Source organism: Molothrus aeneus, chromosome 8 (genome assembly GCF_037042795.1).
Source record: "Molothrus aeneus isolate 106 chromosome 8, BPBGC_Maene_1.0, whole genome shotgun sequence".
In the NCBI taxonomy this organism is placed as follows: domain Eukaryota; kingdom Metazoa; phylum Chordata; class Aves; order Passeriformes; family Icteridae; genus Molothrus; species Molothrus aeneus.
In genome coordinates, this window is record NC_089653.1 from 4,087,869 (window position 1) to 4,105,269 (window position 17,401).

General features: G+C 52.2%; 1 protein-coding gene across 1 annotated transcript in view; it reads left to right on the forward strand.

The window, feature by feature from the left end:
- The first annotated feature begins 11,615 nt into the window (after nucleotides 1-11,615).
- PRKG1 (protein kinase cGMP-dependent 1) overlaps nucleotides 11,616-17,401 on the forward strand; it is a 381,904-nt gene continuing 376,118 nt past the window's right edge. The window contains exon 1 of the mRNA XM_066554198.1: nucleotides 11,616-11,881. Coding sequence (XP_066410295.1) covers nucleotides 11,616-11,881 — 266 coding nt within the window. The remainder of the gene's footprint in view (nucleotides 11,882-17,401) is intronic.

The following is a 17,401-nucleotide window of genomic DNA, read 5'->3' on the forward strand; positions in this document are numbered from 1 at the left end:
AGTCCTCAAGGGAATTGAGGTAAAAATAGCTGCCAAACAAGGGAAAATTGAAGAGGAAAAGAACATTGATATTCAGAATATTCATTTCTCACGGAGCCTGACGTTAACGGCTCTGCTGGGAAATTACATTATTGTTGTTAAAATGCTGTGGAAATCCAAATAAAGGCTGGGAAGCTACAGGATGTTCTCGGAGGATGCAAGCTTTGCTGGAAGAAAACGAAATAAACAGTTCAGCTCCAACACCTAAATATTGATATAAAGATGTAAAAGTCGAGGAGGCTTCACAGAGCAGCAAGTGATGGGGATGTCCCAGGGCACTGGGCAGGCTTGGAAAGTCAAATATTCTCCATCCCTGTGAAGCACTTGGAGTTCATGTGGTGTCCTGGAAAAGCAGGATGTGAGCCAAGGAACAAAGGAATGACAACCCCAATAATGGGGTTACTGACTGGGTTGTGCAGCAGCACAGTGGGGAATGGGGTTTAAAATAACCTCACTGATGGGTGAGAAGGGCCCTGGAAGAGCAGCCCTGAGCAGGGGGGATCCCCGTCCATCCCTTGGGGTGGCCCTGGTACTCCCAGAGCCCTTTCCCAGTGCTCCCAGCTGGGATTGCTGGGGATGCCAGCACGTGCTGCCACTTCAGGAACGTGGCTCTGAGGGGGATCTGGGGTCACAACAGCACAGGGCAGGAGCCACTTGTGGGAAAATGTCCCTGGAGCTCATGGCTGAGCAGGGAGGTCATCAGGGCTGACATTCCCATATGGATCCTGTGGAGCTGCTGCTGGCCCAAGCCCAGCTCACTCTGGAGTTATTCCTGCTCAACATTCCCTTGAGTGGACGGGACAGGACTGCTGGGGAACGTGCCTTGAGCTGTTTTTATTTTCCACCATCACTCTCATTCCATGGTTATGACAATGGGAAGATGCCAGCAGCTCACATCCCAGGCACCAGACCAACAACTTCATGTTACAATTCACTTTAAAAGTTGTTTGACCAATCACACAAAGCAAAAGCACATTGACAGCAGTTCTATCCAACCACTGTAAGCACAGGTACCTTTGGTTAAACAATGCTTGCCTATTTCAAATACAATACCTGCTTGTAAGCCTTAAAACACAATGCACAGAGCTCCATTATTAATCTTAGAACTCCCTAATATCTTGCTAGACAAACTTTTCTGCAGCTTAGGGAGTTATTCTAGACAAGCATTAATACACAGACCATTGTTCTATTTGTCCTTACTTTTCTACTTCTTACGTAATTTTTCTGCTGACCAATCTCATGGCTGCTGCTTAGCTCTAACCACAGTTCTGCTGTCTCTGGGGCCTGCCTTTTGCAGCTTTCCCAAAACCCTCTGATTTTGTGGATTCCCACAGGGGCCTTTTCAGTATTTGACTTTTCCCACTGCTTTGTCACCCTCCTGATTTTCCAGAGCCACTTTTGTCGTTTCGAGAGTTCCTTGCTGGTGGTTTGGTCACCTCCAAGCTCTGCATCCAAAGGCAGGACACGAGCAGGCAGGAGGATGGGAAATTGGGCTCTGCCTCAAATCCCACTGCCCCAAACAGCCCCATCACAGCCAGGCTGCTCTTGGAGCTGATCCCAAATAAATTTGGAGGGTGCTGAGGAGGAGCAGCCCTTAGTGGCATCGCCTTCCCAAGATAACCATCAGTTGTCACCCAATTTTGGCATGGAACACGACAGCGAGGAGCAGGAAGCTTTTTAGATCAGTCCCAGATGAGATGCTGAGCATTTTCCAGGAGCATTTCTGTCTGGGAATAGCCAGTGGGAGGCTGAATGGATTTGTGGCTGGCCAGGTGGCTGCCACAGCTGTGCTGTGCTGTGCTGCTGGATGTCACCCCTGCCACTGCTGCCATCAGGGGCAGAAGGGGTGGCAGGGCTTTGTTCCACGGCTGCAGAGGGGAAATGCTCTGGGGGATGAGTTTTCCTGAAAGGTGGAAGGATTTTTATTATTGATTTATAACTAAATCTATTTTTTAAATTTGGTATTTTTAATAAAAATATCAAAATCTTAATATATATTTTACTATAAATTCTAATATATATTTCAATATATATATTTTAATAGATATATTTGAAATGTTATATTTTAATATATATTTTTATATATGTTTAATATGTGTTTTAATGTATAATTTATACATTTTAATAGAAATTTAATATAATTTTAATATATATTTTAAAATGTATTTATATCTATATATTTATACATATATATGTATATACATATAATATATATATGTATATACATATATTATATATGTATATTTATAAACGTATAATAAAAATGTATAATAATGTAAAATAATAATTGCCTATCTAAAGGAAAAAAGTTCAGAAAATTCTTTGCCTAGATTTGTAATAAGATCAAGTGATGGGATATGACAAAAAAGGAAGTATTTACAATACAATCATCTTTTTACAAGTCTGGCAGAAAGCGACTTTTTTTTTTTTTATGGAGTTATGACAAAACTCTCAGTTTTTGTTCACATTCACCATTTTTCAAAACTCACCCCGTGCTGAGTGGGAGGGAGGAAACAGCCTTAAGAACCAGAAATGCAGAGTGGGAAATTCTTCTGGGATAGCAGACAGGGGGGAAAAACCCAGCAGGAATTCAGGCGTAGATGTTGAGAGCATCTAAATTTGGATGCTGGATTTTTGCAGCCCCAACAGCTCCCACTTGTGCAGTTTATTTTTTCCCCCCTCTTTATTAAAAAGAAAACTCTTTGCAGTCTGTGGTTGGAGTGTCCAGTTGTGGAAGTGCCTCCAAAGGGGAGAGTTAATAATATTTATCTAAAACATGCCAGAGCCCACGTGGAGTCTGGGGGATTGGGCTGGATAAAACCAGAATGAAATCCCTGCTATCCTGGGAATCACTGGAGGGCCTTTTTTTCTTTTTTTTTTTTTTTCCCATCAGCCTCTGATGCTGTGGAGCAGTTGTGGTGAGAGCATGGATGTGATGCTACCCCTGTAGCCAAAGGAATATTTTTAGCTTCCTCGTTTTCCTTTAGGAAAATGACATCCTGCTTTAATTTATATTAATGGGGGAAGAAGTTGAAGCTGTGGGACCATTTCCAGAGCAGTGTCATAAGCAGCAGTGAGGAAAAAAAAAAAGCCAAAAAGAGAGAGGAAGATACAAGGAAATATTTCCAGGTTATTGCCTCGAGAAAAAAAATAATAATGTGGGATATCAGAGTATTTTATATAATCCTAGAATGTTTTGGGTTGGAAGGAACCTTAAAGCTCATCTCATGCCATGGGCAGGGACACCTTCCCCTGTCCCAGGCTGCTCCAGCCTGGCCTTGGGCACTGCCAGGGATGCAGGGGCAGCCCCAGCTGCTCTGGGCACCCTGTGCCAGGGCCTGCCCACCCTGCCAGGGAACAATTCCTCATTCCCAATATCCCATCCAGCCCTGCCCTCTGGCACTGGGAGCCATTCCCTGGGTCCTGTGCCTCCATCCCTTGTCCCCAGTCCCGCTCCAGCTCTCCTGGAGCCCCTTTAGGCCCTGGCAGGGGCTCTGAGCTCTCCCTGGAGCCTTCTCCTCTCCCAGCCTGGCTCCAGAGTAGAGGGGCTCTGTGAACTCTTGAAATTCCACCAGCAAAAAATCCTGGATTTGGCTGATGGGAATAATTTCCTCTGACTTACTGCACGTGCAGTGTCACTGTGCCTGAAGGTTTGATGGATTATAATTGATAGCAGAGAGGGAATTCAACCCAGTTTCCCCAGTGAGGTCAGAACTGGACGATCTTTAAGGTCTCCCTTCCAACCCAAACCATTCTGGGGTTCTGTGGAAATGCCTGAGCTGCATCACCTGGAGCTTTCTGTGCTCCAAAGGAACAGTGGATTCTTGGACACTTCAGTAGCTGCAGGGTACTGCAGCTCACACATCCTCACACTGCTTGTGCCCCAAGCCAACCCCACAAAATCCTGTGGCAGCAAAAACTCCTGTGACAAGCTCAGAAGGAGCTCAGCATACTGCCTGCTCCATGGCATCATCTCCAAGGCTGATTTTTTAATACAAATATCTTTGTTCCCATTTAGGGAGTTACTCTGTGGTGAGCAGGCTCATATCTGTTAGTAAATTAGACACTGAGGAGGTGACACAGTTTATTAAATTACCCAGTGAAATAGGGACTAAAATGAAGAAGGAAACAGTACAGAATTAATCCTTCCTTTTTCTGGCCTTAAAATGCCCTCCCACTGAAATCTTCTGTGTCCACAAAGCAGCTCCATCCCTTGGGAAGCTGCCACGAAACTCCAGCTGATGTTAAGAGATTGGGGGGGGGGGAAATCTAGGTTCAGATTTGTGCCACTATTGAAGTAAGTCACAAAATAGTGAGTATTTTCTTTTTTAACACGGTGGGGATTGCTGCCTTCCTCCAGCTCCTCCAACTCACACAGGGCTGTGACCTCGAGTCCACTCTGCTGCTGCTGCTGCTGGAGAGGCTCCTTGCTTGCAAAAGCGAACTTGAAAGACACAATGGTGGGGGTTGCAGAGGTGGAGTAAAAGGCAGGGTATTGATTTTATAAAAACCCAGCCTCACCTTTGATACTCTGTTAAAGTTACACCAAGGGAGAGCTGGCACGGCTTCCAGCGGGATAAATACGGCCCCAGCCTGAGTAATGTCTGCGTGCTGCCATGAGAAACGCGGGCGCTGAGCCTTCCTGCCTTCAATAGCTGGCATATTTTACATATCTGCCGCCTGCAAAACGTTTTCTATAGTGCCTCGTCACAGAGAAGCCGCGGGGAGCCGGCAGAACGAGCTCTGGCTGAAGCCGAGGGGTTATTTCCAGCAGAACTTTGTGTTTTGCCTGCTCTGAGCGTGCCTGGGGATGCTCACCCTCCGCTGGGAGGCGTGGGAAGGGAGGGGCTCCATCCATTCTGGGACCCCTTCCTTATGGATGGGATCGTGCCCTTTCCTTGGATAAACTCCCGGGGTCTCACTGGGCAGGCTTTAAAGCTAAAAACGTGCACTGATGAAAGGCACCGAGAAATGAGGGGGCTGTAAAGCGCTTCCCAGCACTTGGAGCATCGCATCCTCACCAATTACTGCCATTGTGCCTAATTAACAGCGAGGTGTTAATCTTGGGGTGGGTTTATCCCTGAAAAACGGGACTGTCCAGAGCTCAGCCCGGGGGCGATGCTGGGGCGGGGCGGAATCGCTGCTTGGCTTGGGTCAGCTCCGGGACCTCCTTCTGTGCCTCTTGATCCACTGCGAGACATATAAATTCCCCTGCTCTCCTGGCCTGGGCTCAGTCTGCATCTCCCGCTGCGTGTCCCGGGGAGCTGCTGAGCTTCCCTGCTCCTGGCCGGGCTCTCGGGCATCCCGGTGGGCACAGAGGGGGCCGGGATGTGGGCACAGAGAGGGGACCGGGATGTGGGCACAGAGAGGGGACCGGGATGTGGGCACACAGAGGGGACCGGGATGTGGGCACAGAGAGGGGACCGGGATGTGGGCACACAGAGGGGACCGGGATGTCGCTGCTCTGGTGCCTCAGGGGTGCACAGTGTCCCTGTCCCTCTGTTTCCAGCCGCTCCTCCTGCTGGCCCTGGGCTCCCAGCCTCCCCTCCTGCCCGGGGCATCCCTCGGGCGCTGCCTGCGTGCCAGCCCGGGAGGACAGCGGGATGCAGGCAGGCTCCCAGCCGGGACAGGGCTGCGGGGCGCGGTGGGGACACAGCCTCACCCCGCTGTTCCCGGCCGCTCCTGGCTCTCTCGGTCTCCTTGCAGAGGTTTCTCAGGGCAGTGCTGGCGCTTTTGCCGGCTGTTTTATCTCGCTGCTTATCTGCAGATGAAGCCGCAGTTGGTGCGGGCTGCAGCCGGACCCTGCGCTGGGAGCGCTCCGGGAAGGGCTGGTGGATGCAGAGCGTGGCTTTGGCTTGGCGTGGGGACACGGGGGACGCTGTGACCCCACAGCATCTCAGAGCCTCTTGCTTTGCCATTTTGGCCTCTCAGGAGCTGACCTTGAAGCGGCATCAGTTGCTGGTTGTGAAATGGGGACGCTCCTTGGTGACTCGCTGAGCTGTCAGTGAGCTCATGGAGTGGAGTCACCAGCTGTTCTTAGTGCCATCTACACATTTTATATAAAAATATATCGATGTAGCCTTTAATCTAGACCCAAAGTAGATTACTGAGCATGTTTCACCGATGTGTTTCCCCTTCTGTGCCTCCCAAGCAGCACAAGGCAGCTGGGATATTAATAATGACCATGTGTTGTTCACACACTCCAACCCCAGAGTGCCAGCGTGGGGAGGCAGCCTGGGAGCTGCTTCTGCTCTTCTCTGCTCCAGAGATTGGATTTCCTTTAAGTGAGAGCTCTTCTCAAAAGAGAGTCATAGCCCAGTGTCCCCAGCTGGGGTCCAGTAACGTGGTGAGGGCTGGAGAGGCTGTCAGAGTGGGCTGAGGGCAGGACTGGTGGTTGAATTCACAGAAAATACATAATTATCCTTAACTCACAGCTTCCTTGGAGTTTCCTCTCTCTGCTGCTGGCCCCTGGAGCTGCAAAACAACTCAAACCAAAAGCGGTGCTCCTGGGCTAAACCATGGAATTACACAGTTCCAATTAAAAGAAATGTGTCCAGTTTTAAAAAAAACCTCTTTGGTGAAAGTTGCATCCTTCTTCTGCTGCATGTGAGATTGTTGTAGGAGAGAACCTGCATTTTGGAGCAGTCAGGTGGCTGCTGCTTGATGGAGATCCCTCTGCTTTCCTCATTCAGGAAAGCCAGATGTTTGGGAATGGCAGCAGCTTGGCCAACACGAGTGTCCCTAGGGATTTGAAACTGCCTCAGGTGTGGAGAAAAGGGGATCCTCCTTTCCTGACTGGGTACCCTGGCAGAAAGGCCACAAGCCTTTTTATTTAAATAGACAGAGGACTCTCACATCCATAATTACATCCATAAATGGAAAATAAAGAATTTCATTGATAGGGGAACACAAAACTGACACAGGTAATCACGTTTTGAGAAAAGGGTTCTTCTATCACGTAAAAAACTTGGAGGAAAGTGATGGTTGTGCAGCTGAAATTGTTAAATGAATGATACAAACTCATTCTAACTCCCAGGGGAGTATTTTTGTTCCTAGATTGAGATACTCTTCACCCTATTTTTTTTTCTACACAAGTTAATATTCTCCTGGGAAATACATAAAATCTGTAAAATCAGTGATGAAAAATGATAACCAGCCCACTTCCCTACACACACAAAGGACCAAGAAAACGCTGAGAACTTGCCCAATGACAATAAAAATCCTAAAATGAAGCTCTGAAGCATCTCAGAAGTAACTAAAACACACCAAGAAACAATCATTTGGCTTTTAAAATGAACAAACTACCTAAAGCTGCTCCTTTCTGTGGAGCAAAAGGTTCTCAAGTCCATCATTACATACACAAATAGAAAATCGGGAACTGTATTGATAAGAGACTTTTCCTTCCTTCCCTTTAACCTAAGAGGTTAAAAAAACCTCACCTCCAAAATCTTAATTTGCCTTAAAAACAGAGATTAGGGAGTTGCCACTCTATCATGAGCTCTCCAGTGTGGAGGAAGCAGCTACAACTCCAACTAATCTGTGACTCCAATACCTTGTTATCTTGAACCCTCAGCATTTATTTAACTTATTAAAAAGCTTCATTAAAACCTCAATTGCAAAACATGCCAGGATGAATAACTGTGCTCAACACCTCTGTGGGATGAAGGTTTCTCATCCCCAAGGGATTTGTCCACCTTTATCTTCCTCCAAACCTGAAGCTGCTCTGTTTTATTCCCAGCCAGGTGTGAGGGATCCTCATTTTCCTCTTCCTGAGGCCCAGGGCAGGCACCAGGTAAGGATTGAGGGTGGTTCCTGCCTTTCCTGTCTCTACCCAAGCCACACGTGCCCCATCCGGGTGTTTTCCACCCTGGGCCTTTCTCTTTCCATCCAGCTCCTTGCCAGACATTCATTCTCACTACTGATGCTTTTCTCCTACTCATTCAAGGTGCTTTGACAGGAGGAATCCAGGAATTGCCTTCCAGGCTGAGTTCCTGTCCCTGGGACAGGTTCTACAGTGCCAGGTTTAGAGAGACAGGCAGAGATCCCTCCTTGGGAGCCAGCTGTGTTTGATCCCGAGGGGATCCACCCCCACACGGTCTTTTCCTTCCTTGATGAATCTTCTTTCCTCCTTTGGTGGAAGGAAGATGTTATTCCCGTTTTGGGCTGGAATTTTCTCTGTCTTGCCAATGATTTTGGTTCTGGTCTTTTCCAGTTGTGGCTGTCGGGGGTCGGTCACCACCGTTCGGGTGTGACCCGAGGCTGAGGGACTTGGGGGAGCAGTGTCACTCCCACCCAACAGTGTGACTGTGTTCACAGGGGTCTCAGGTTGGGGAAGAGAAGAGGATCTGACTCCATGTTTCAGAAGGCTTGATTTATTATTTTATGATATATGTTACATTAAAACTGTACTAAAAGAATAGAAGAAAATGTTTCATCAGAAGGCCGGCTAAGAATAAAATAAGAAAGAATGATAACAAAAGTTTGTAGCTCGGGCTCTCTGTCTGAGCCAGCTGGGCTGTGATTGGCCATTAATTAGAAACAACCTACATGGACCAATCAAAGATCTACCTGTTGCATTCCACAGCAGCAGATAATCATTGTTTACAGTTTGTTCCTAAGGCTTCTCAGCTTCTCAGGAGGAAAAATTTTTCATAAAGATGTCTGCGACACAAGAGCTCACCCCGTTCCCCCACACGCTTGTTTGGAGCCATTCCTGCAGCACGGACCCCACGACCAGGCCCAGAGCAGCACCATTAGCTGAGCAATTCTTTATTTTGGGGTCCGCGGCGAATCACAGACTGGTCTCAGCAAGCCACGGCCACGAGGAGTACGGAGACCAGGCGGCGCCCTCGGCGGGTTCCTGGATCACCATCAGCACCCCGATGCCCGTGGTGTGTGCCTGGGGGAGCTGGGCCGCTTTGTGCCCGGCGCCGAGCGGCTCGGGCGGTGCGGCGGTGCAGGAGCCGCGGCAGGCCCGGAACAGCCTGCGGACCCGGGACAGCCGCTGCCGCCGCGGCTCCAGCTCCACCGAGGCCGCCCTGGGCGGCAGCGCTGAGGGCAGCGTCTGCGTGGCCCGCTCCATGAACAGCCGCACAGGGGCAGCCCGCCGCTCACGGCCCGGGCTCTCGGTCTGCACGTCTCGATCCACGCGTTCGGCAGCACGCCAGCTCTCGGGTGTCTGGGTCAACTGGTGGATCAAGAGCACTTCGGGCTCGGTCGGGGCAGGGGTGGAGGGTGTGGAGGGCACTGTCGAGACGGTGTCCGGCGTGGCCTTGCCCGAGCAAGCCACGCAGCTCCTGAGGCGGCGGCACTGCCCGCGGGCCGCGGTGTTGGCGGGCGGCGGCAGCGGCAGCGGGCTGGACGCGGCGGAGCGCTGTCCCCGCCCCGGTCTGGCCGAGCTGGGACGGTTCCTGGAGCTCTGCTGCGGGCGGGAGTGCCGTGAGGGCTTCTCCCCGCGGGCGGCCGGAACCGGGCTCTGGGACAGCTGCACGTGGAGGCGAGAGGAGAAGGAGACGCGGGAGGTGTGGGATGAAATGCTGGCGCCATCCTCGCCTGTCCCTCCAGCCCCATCCTTCAGCAGGTGCCTCTTGGACGGCTGAGGGGCGAGCTGGCCCCTCTCCATGGGCATCTCCATGGCAGCTATCCCGGGGAGCTGCAGCCTCCGGAGCGCGGTGCCCTGCGCTGCTGGAGGGCACGGCCCGGCATGCTCCCTCCACAGCCCCGGGAGCCGCAGTGCCACACGGGCCCTGGGGACAACACGACGTGGCCCCGTGTCACAATGGCACCGCGGGGCCCCGGTGTCACAATGTCCCTTTGTGACACAGGGCCGGACTGTGCCGTCGTGCTGGATGGGACAGGATCGGGCGCGGGGCAGCCCCTGTGTTCCGCTCCGGGACATTTATCCTGATGGGGATCCCAGCGCATCCCATGGAAGCTCCCAGGGCTGTTGGAGCATCCATCCCCTTTCCGTCCCTAAGCTCCCGGGAAGGGCCGCGCTGTCCCCAAATCTCGGCCCTGCTCTGCTGGGCCGCCCACGAGGTGGCGCTCTCTGCCCGCCAATAAAGCCCAATTATTATTAATAATTGTTAATTAGTTCCCCCTCCCCCCCAGCAAGGACTGCCTGGCCCCTTGGCCGCAGGGATGCTTCCACAGCTCCCAACCCAGAGGTTTCCAGGGCTGAGAAAAGCTGGAGGCAAAGACACGAGGGTGCAAAAACACCCCACCACCCCCATCTCCTTAAAAGACAGAGACACTGCTAATTGATTTTTCAGCCCTGAATTTAATACTCCATTGTCCTCCAGCTCAGATGCTTTGCCCTCTCCTTGCCCTGCCCAACCAGACGGAGTCTGTCCCTAAAGGCGTGGCACAAGATTCTGTGGGTCGGGATGTGGACCCTGAGGGGTTCCTGAGAGCCCTCAGTGCCCAAGGCCTGGCTGTGGGGGCTGGGAAAAACCCCCTCCCATCCCCAAGGGTTTTTTTTTTTTGCCTGCAGCAAGGGGCTCCTGAAATCCCTGCTTGGAAACAAGAGTAGTTTGGGAGGGAAATATGATAGGGGAGCTGATGGTGCCCTTTGCCAGCCGGCATTAAAAATTCATGTGCATGATGGGCTCTTCCAAATAAGTCCGGGAAGGATGAGTTCCTCCCTCCCTGGACAAGCTGGCAGAGCACTCCGGCTGCTCCCCCCTCAGGTGCCACCAGGGTGTCTGTGCTTGGGGACAGCATCTTCTTCCTTAGGGTGTGGGGTGCAGGTTGGGACGAGGGACAGCGTGTCCCACAGGATGGTGGGGCTGGGCTGGCATGTGCTGGGGGGTGACCTGGAGGGCAGGGAGCAAGGAAACCTGGTGGGAAGGGGTGTGGAGTCCTGGATGGGGAGGGATGCAGATAGCCGAGAGGGTGGGGAGGGATGCTGGGTGGGATGTGCGGTGCCCCAGCCATGAGGTACACGGGATAATCTGGGCAGGGAAGCATGGAGGGAGGCGTGCGAGGTGCCAAAGGGGGGTATACCCAGGAGGGACCAACAGCTGAGGGTAACACAGCCTGGAACGAGGGGTGAGGAGAGAGGTGGGATGCTGATCTCCTTGGGAGGGGGCAGGATGGGATGCAGAGCTCCCGAGGGCCAGGCCGGGATGCTGAGCCGCTGCCGGGGATGCGGAGCTGCCGCCGGGGGCCGGGCCGGGCGGGCCGGGGGGCGGCTCCACGTGGCTCATTAGCAGGAGGCAATTTAATATTTATGAAGTGTTCTTGTTTGAATCCCAAGTCTTCGGCTCCAGTTACAAGGAGCTGCGTCACCCTGCGATCACATGGTAATTGTTGCTATTTCCAGGATCCCAGCCTCGCAGAGTGGCACAAGAGCTCTTTCCCCTTTTCTTGTCCTTTTTTCCCCGCCGCCTTTTCCCTTGTTGGCGGCTGTTTTCGGGGCGGTTTCTGCTCGCCCCTGGGCCGGCTCGGCGCTGCCGGCGGGCTCGGGGCGATGCCGGGGCCGCTGCCCTGAGCCGGGGCGGCCGCAGCCGCTCCCCCGCCGCTGCCCCTGTCCGGGAGCCGCTCCATGAGAGCGGGACCGGCCCGGCAGCCCCAAAATGACCGAGCTGGAAGGGGACTTCACCAAGCTGCTGCTGCTCAAGGAGGAGCGCATCAAGGAGCTGGAGCGGCGCCTGGGCGAGAAGGACGAGGAGATCCAGGAGCTGCGGCGGCGGCTGCACAAATGCCAGTCCGTGCTGCCGGCCCCCAGCCCGCACATCGGGCCCCGCACCACCCGGGCGCAGGGCATCTCGGCCGAGCCGCAGACCTACCGCTCCTTCCACGACCTCCGCCAGGCTTTCCGCAAGTTCACCAAGGCAGAGAGGTAGGGATGGCACCCCTTTCTCCCCGCTCCCTCCAACCCCGGTCCCGAGCGGGGTGGCCGGGACACCGCGTCCCCCCGCCCGGCATCGCCGGCACGGACCGTGCCCGGGGCGTGGAGCGGCTCCGAGCCGCCGGGAAGGAGCCCTGCCCCGGCATCGGACAGCCCGGAGATCCCTCCCTCCCTCCCTCGCTCCGCTCTTCCCGTCCCCGGCGCGGCTCCGCTCCCGGGGGATGCTCGGCCGGAGCGCGGGGGGGCGGCGGTGCCTCCCCGGCGCTGGGAAAAGTTTGCGGCGGGGCCGGGAAGTTGTTCCGTGGCTGCTCGAGAGCCGCCAGCACCCCCGGCAGCCCCGTTCCCAGGGCAGGTGCTGCCACTCGCCCCGACCCCCCCCTCTTTCCCCATCCCATTCTCCCCAAAAACGAGCCCACGCTGCTCCAGCCGCGCTTTGCCTCCCGGTGGTGGGACTCGCTGGTCCTGCAGGACTTTTCCCACGTTAGTAATTCCATGATTCTATTTCCCTGTGTTGCTGTCAGGCACCCACTGAGAGGTTTTCTGGGGGGAGTATGGGGTCTGCATCACTCAACCCGGGGTCTTGGGGGTCGTCCTTCTTCCATACATGTGGGAGAACTGGGGAGTGTGGTGCTGTGCTGGCTGCTGGGGAGGTGGATGTGGTGGAGAAGTTGTGTGTGACCACAGTGTGACCCTGCTTTGGGCAGAAGCTGTGCCTGGTCCTTCTGGAGCAAGGCACGGTCCCGTGTGCCCTGCGAGGGGTGATTTGTTTCAGCAGAGCCATTCCTGATGGGATCTGTGTGTGTGAATCCTCAGCCCTACCCAAATGTGTCCAGACCAAACTCCAGCCCTTTCCTCCTCTCCTGTGCCCTGCCCCTTGTTACTGCTCAAACGAGGAGCACTTGGCTTTGGGCTTTTTAAATTCAGTATTATTATTTTTTAATTCAGTATTATTCTTTTCCCTGCCTGTGGTGATTTAATAAAGCAAACTGCTGTGCCCAGGGAGGCGTGTTGAATGGGAGCTGAGTGTGTCTCCATTTGTCCTTCCCTGGGGCAGCACATCCCCATGCACCAAGGCAGAGGCCAGGTGTTGTGGATGGAGGAGAAACCACATCCAACTTTTCCTTTTGCTGTTGGTTTTTTTGGAGGCAACGATCATCCCGAGCCTCAGGAAGGCGACAGTGACCTGGCACCTGTGGTGAGGGCAGGACCCAGTGTCCCCACCATGAGTAATCACTTATTTAGAAGTTGTTAAACCTGCTCATGGCTCTAGTGAGGTTTAGTCCCGGCCTGAGGCTTTCCTGTGCTGTTCCCAGTTTGGGTTGGCAGGCCAGCTGCAGGAAAAGCTGTGTCCATGTGGTGCAGTGAAGGTCGTTTGGCCCATCCTGCACCATTCCCACCCTCCTCAGATGATGTTGCAGCAGGCAGGAGAAACTCCTGGTGGGGCCTGCGGGCAGTTCCAGGCTGGAGCTCCGTCCCCTGGCATCCCCCATGCCTCAGCCTCGCTCGTGGTAGCCATGACAATGGTAACCAAGCCAGTCTGGGATTGCTTTTGGGTTTTAATTCTTAATTCTTCCTTTAATTCTGCTTAATTCTTCTCCCGTCACGTTGCTGGGAGAGCGGCGGGCGGCTCCGTGGTGTGCTGAGCACGCCGCACCCACAACCTCCCTTTTTCCCCTGTTTTCCCCCCAAATCCCACCCCACCATGGGCTAGATTGAGGTGTTTTTTCAATGGGCGGTGTGTGGGTCCTGGATGTGGCTCCAGGGTGCTGTCCTGGGCTCAGGGAGCACAGAGCTGTGCTGCAGAGCTGTGCCAAGAGCATGATGAGCTCTCCTTGCTCCCAATCCTGGCAGGAGGCAGGGATGGCTCTGGCTGGTGCCAGCTCCCCTCAGTGTCCCCGGGGCTTTCTCTGCCTCTGGCATCTCAGAACTGCTGACAGCACCTGGCTGATTTATTTATGGGGGGAGCTCATGCACCTCCAGGAGTCTCCTGCCTGTGCTCCAGCAACAGCAGCAGCTCCCAGCTCTCCATCCCTCATCCCTGGGACACCTCTTTTCCCAAACCCACAGACAACTTCCAGACCATAAAACCCCCAAGGGGATATTCAGGCCCACCTGTTTTCAGTTAAATGCCAAAAAAACCCCCCTTTTTTACCTGGGATCAACCTCCAAGCACTTTTCCACCCCTGAAGATAAAGATGTAGTTATTGACCATATAATTGGATTTGTTTATTGTGTGTAATATACACTGTCACGTGAAACTGTCAAGGAGTTGAAAGCAGCAGACTATGGGATGACAGGAACTCAAACAGGGATAAATCCCAGCTGAAAGTGGAAAATGGAGTTGGTTTAAATGTGTTGTGACTCTTGTAAGGCACCCCTGTCACATGCAGCAAGGTTGAAAAGGCTTGCAGAGATCCAAAAAACAGAGGTGTGTAAACAGAAAGGTGGTGAAGGATGTGTTATCTTTGGAAGTGTGATTTTATGCTGTTGTTCCTTCTGATAACATAGAAATATAAATTTTAATGGCAGGAAGCATTGCTGTGTAGCTGGCCAGGTGTATAGAATTATCCATGTATCTATAGCCAATCTGTAAATCAGATTTTCTTTCAAAAGAGCCACTTTCTGTGCCTGTCTACAAAATAATTCCTCCCTGTTGTTCCTTGATCAGCAGAGATGTGAGTGGAGAGTGAAGCTGCACTTCTTGTAGATGATTCCTTAATTTATTTATGGCCAGTGAGTTTTGCTTCACTTTCACCCACAGCCAGCGAGTGTTTCGGATCACACAAGGCCTCGGGGCTGTCTGATCCAGCACCTGCCAGGCCCTTATGGCAACACAAAGAAGGAAAACCAGTTTGTCCCTGTTTTTCCTGGCAGGGTGGGAGCCATCCATGGATAATGTAGCAATCCAGGCACTTTGCTAAAGTGATGCCCAGTTGCTAAGCAAAAGCACTGCAGATGATCAGTGATGCAAAAAAGTAAATGCTGAGGTGTGGCAAAGCCAGGACTAAGAGCTGGATCAGCCCTGCCTGTCCCTGCACCCAGAGCAATCCACCTGAGCCCTAATCCCACCTCCAGATCATCCTCCCAGGAAATTCCAGCTGCTGCCTGCCTTAATTCTGAGGTGCAATGTCTAATTCCAGCTAAATCCTGCTTATTTGGGACGAGAAGCCTCCTTCAAACCAGGGCAGCATGAAATGACTTTGGGAACTCTGGAATATTTTTGGAATTGTGACTGAATCTTTGCTGAAGCCCTGGCCCTGCAGGCAATTCCATGTTTTGTGTGTGGTTATATCCTCAGCTCCCCAAATCCAGCTTGGACAGTCCATGCCTGGGTTTTTCCATGCCTCTTTCAGTCTGACACAGTGCTGTAGGCTCAGCCTCAGCATCATTTCAGACAGGTGAGATTCCCCACCTTGTTCTTGGTAATTTACCCATCCTTCCTGGCTCCCTAACTTTTCCTGCAACTTTTTAATGGATTTTCCCCCTTTTTAAATTTTATTTCAGGAAGCATTTGCCACAAGATGGCAGTGGGGTCTAACATTTAAGGCAAGGTATTGGGGTGTATTGTGGTTTCAGCCTCCCAGTCCTGGACCAGTCCTCCTGCCTGTGGTTTTCCAGGTAAAATCAGACCTGAATCCTTGTTTCTCCTGCTTCCACCTGCCCTGAGGTGGTGGGGGATACTTTGCTGAGGGCGTGTGTTCACCCAAGGTGTTTAAACTCAGGATTAAAGGCTTTGGGTGGTACTGGGGATGGAGGATTGGAGTGGATCCTCTTGACTTTATGCAGCAGAACTTGGGATAAGTTGGTGCTTGCTGTGGCAGGATCAGTCCATCTCTGGGGTTTGGGTATTGCTCAGGCCAGGACCAGCCATGCCCAGGGTAAAAACTGGGCAGCCTGGGAAGTCTCCAGTCCAAAACTCAAGGCTGAGTCACCTTCAAAGCTGGACTGGCTGAAGCAGAGGTGTCCTGCACAGCCCTGTAATTCTCCATCATTTTCCCCCACTATAACGCTTCTGTCTCACATCTCCACCACCCCTGGAGCTGCTCTGTTGATGGCTCCAACCCTCTGAGCATGGCCAGGGGGATGTTCCCCCTCCCTGGAGCTGTGTCCTTCCCCCCTCAGCCCCTTTCTGGGAAGTGAGCTCTGTTAATTTAGCCATGATCTCATCAGCTGCCAGCCACTAAAGCGATATCGATCCTGCGCTAAGCCTGCCCGTGAAAAACAACCCAGCTGCTTCCCCACTACCTGGAACCGCTCTCCCTCAGGGCCTGGCCAGCCTGGAAAAGGAGCTTTTGCCTCATTTTTTTTTTTTTGCTGGTGGGAGACCAGTGTGTGATCTGCTGCCTGTGTGTGACACTTCAGCCTTTAAGCTGAGGAAGGACAGTTTGGGACTCTCCTCGTGCAATATTTGACACCACTCAGCAGCTGTGTCTGAAATAGTTCAAACAGGGAGCTTTTGCTGGATCTGAGGCTGCTGGTTTCTCTCTGTAAGGATCAGCATTACTTTGCAAAGCTCAGAGGAAGGATAGCAGTGATTTTGCCATTTATTACAACTCTAAAAACGCCTCTCTTCCTCATTTACTCGTCCCCAATCCGGTCCCATCCGCTCCTGATGCGCTGCAACAGCAAATTCCTTGGATGCTTCATCCCTGGGTGATCCCCACCAAAGATCAGAAGGATTTTATTAGCTGGAATTCTATTGGCAGAGGAGGAATTAACACTGTCCTCATTGCTTGTTGTGTTGGGAGAGCGTGGCTGCTGCAAGGGAGGGAAATACAGAGGGAAGTTTGACAGGGATGCTTAAATTTGGGGAGAGCTGGAAAATATTCCAAAGAGAGCTATGGAAGTGGGAGATGGACTCTTTGCTTGGTCCTCATTTGGATGGAGAAACTTGTGGCATGAAGCAGTGAAGATGGGGAGGACAAAGTGAGTTGTCACTGTGGGGAGAGGTGTGACATCAGCCCCTCGAGAAGTCCAAGGTCAGACAAATGAGCACAGAAGGGTTTTAGAAAGGGAGAGAAGCAAATGTTTATGGTTAATCAATGGAAATCATTTCCTGTCTTTTAATTTTTAATGGGCCGAACTCACTGCTCCCCCCCTTTCCCTGGGCATCGCTTCCCTTTGGTTTACAGGAGACCTGAAAATCGAGCCAGGATGGGGGGAAATTTGGCTCCCAAAAGGCATCAAATGGTGCCTTTCCACTGGGTACAGCCTGGCGTCTGTCTGTCTGTCTGTCTGTCTGTCTGTCACCAGCAGCCCTGGTCACCCAATCCACCTTTTCCATCGTATCCCTTGGTTGCTTCCTCACGGGCCAGGGCAGCACAGCAAGAGCAGCTAAACTCAGCTTGCCCTTCCAAAAATAGTACAAAACAGGTATTCATTTATATACAAACATCTGAAATTAAATAAAAAGAGTCAGATTAATTTATATATAAACACGTGGAATAATAAAAAAATAAATTATTAGATGCGATCCCTGGTCCTGGTGAAGAAAGGAAGGGCAAGATGGCA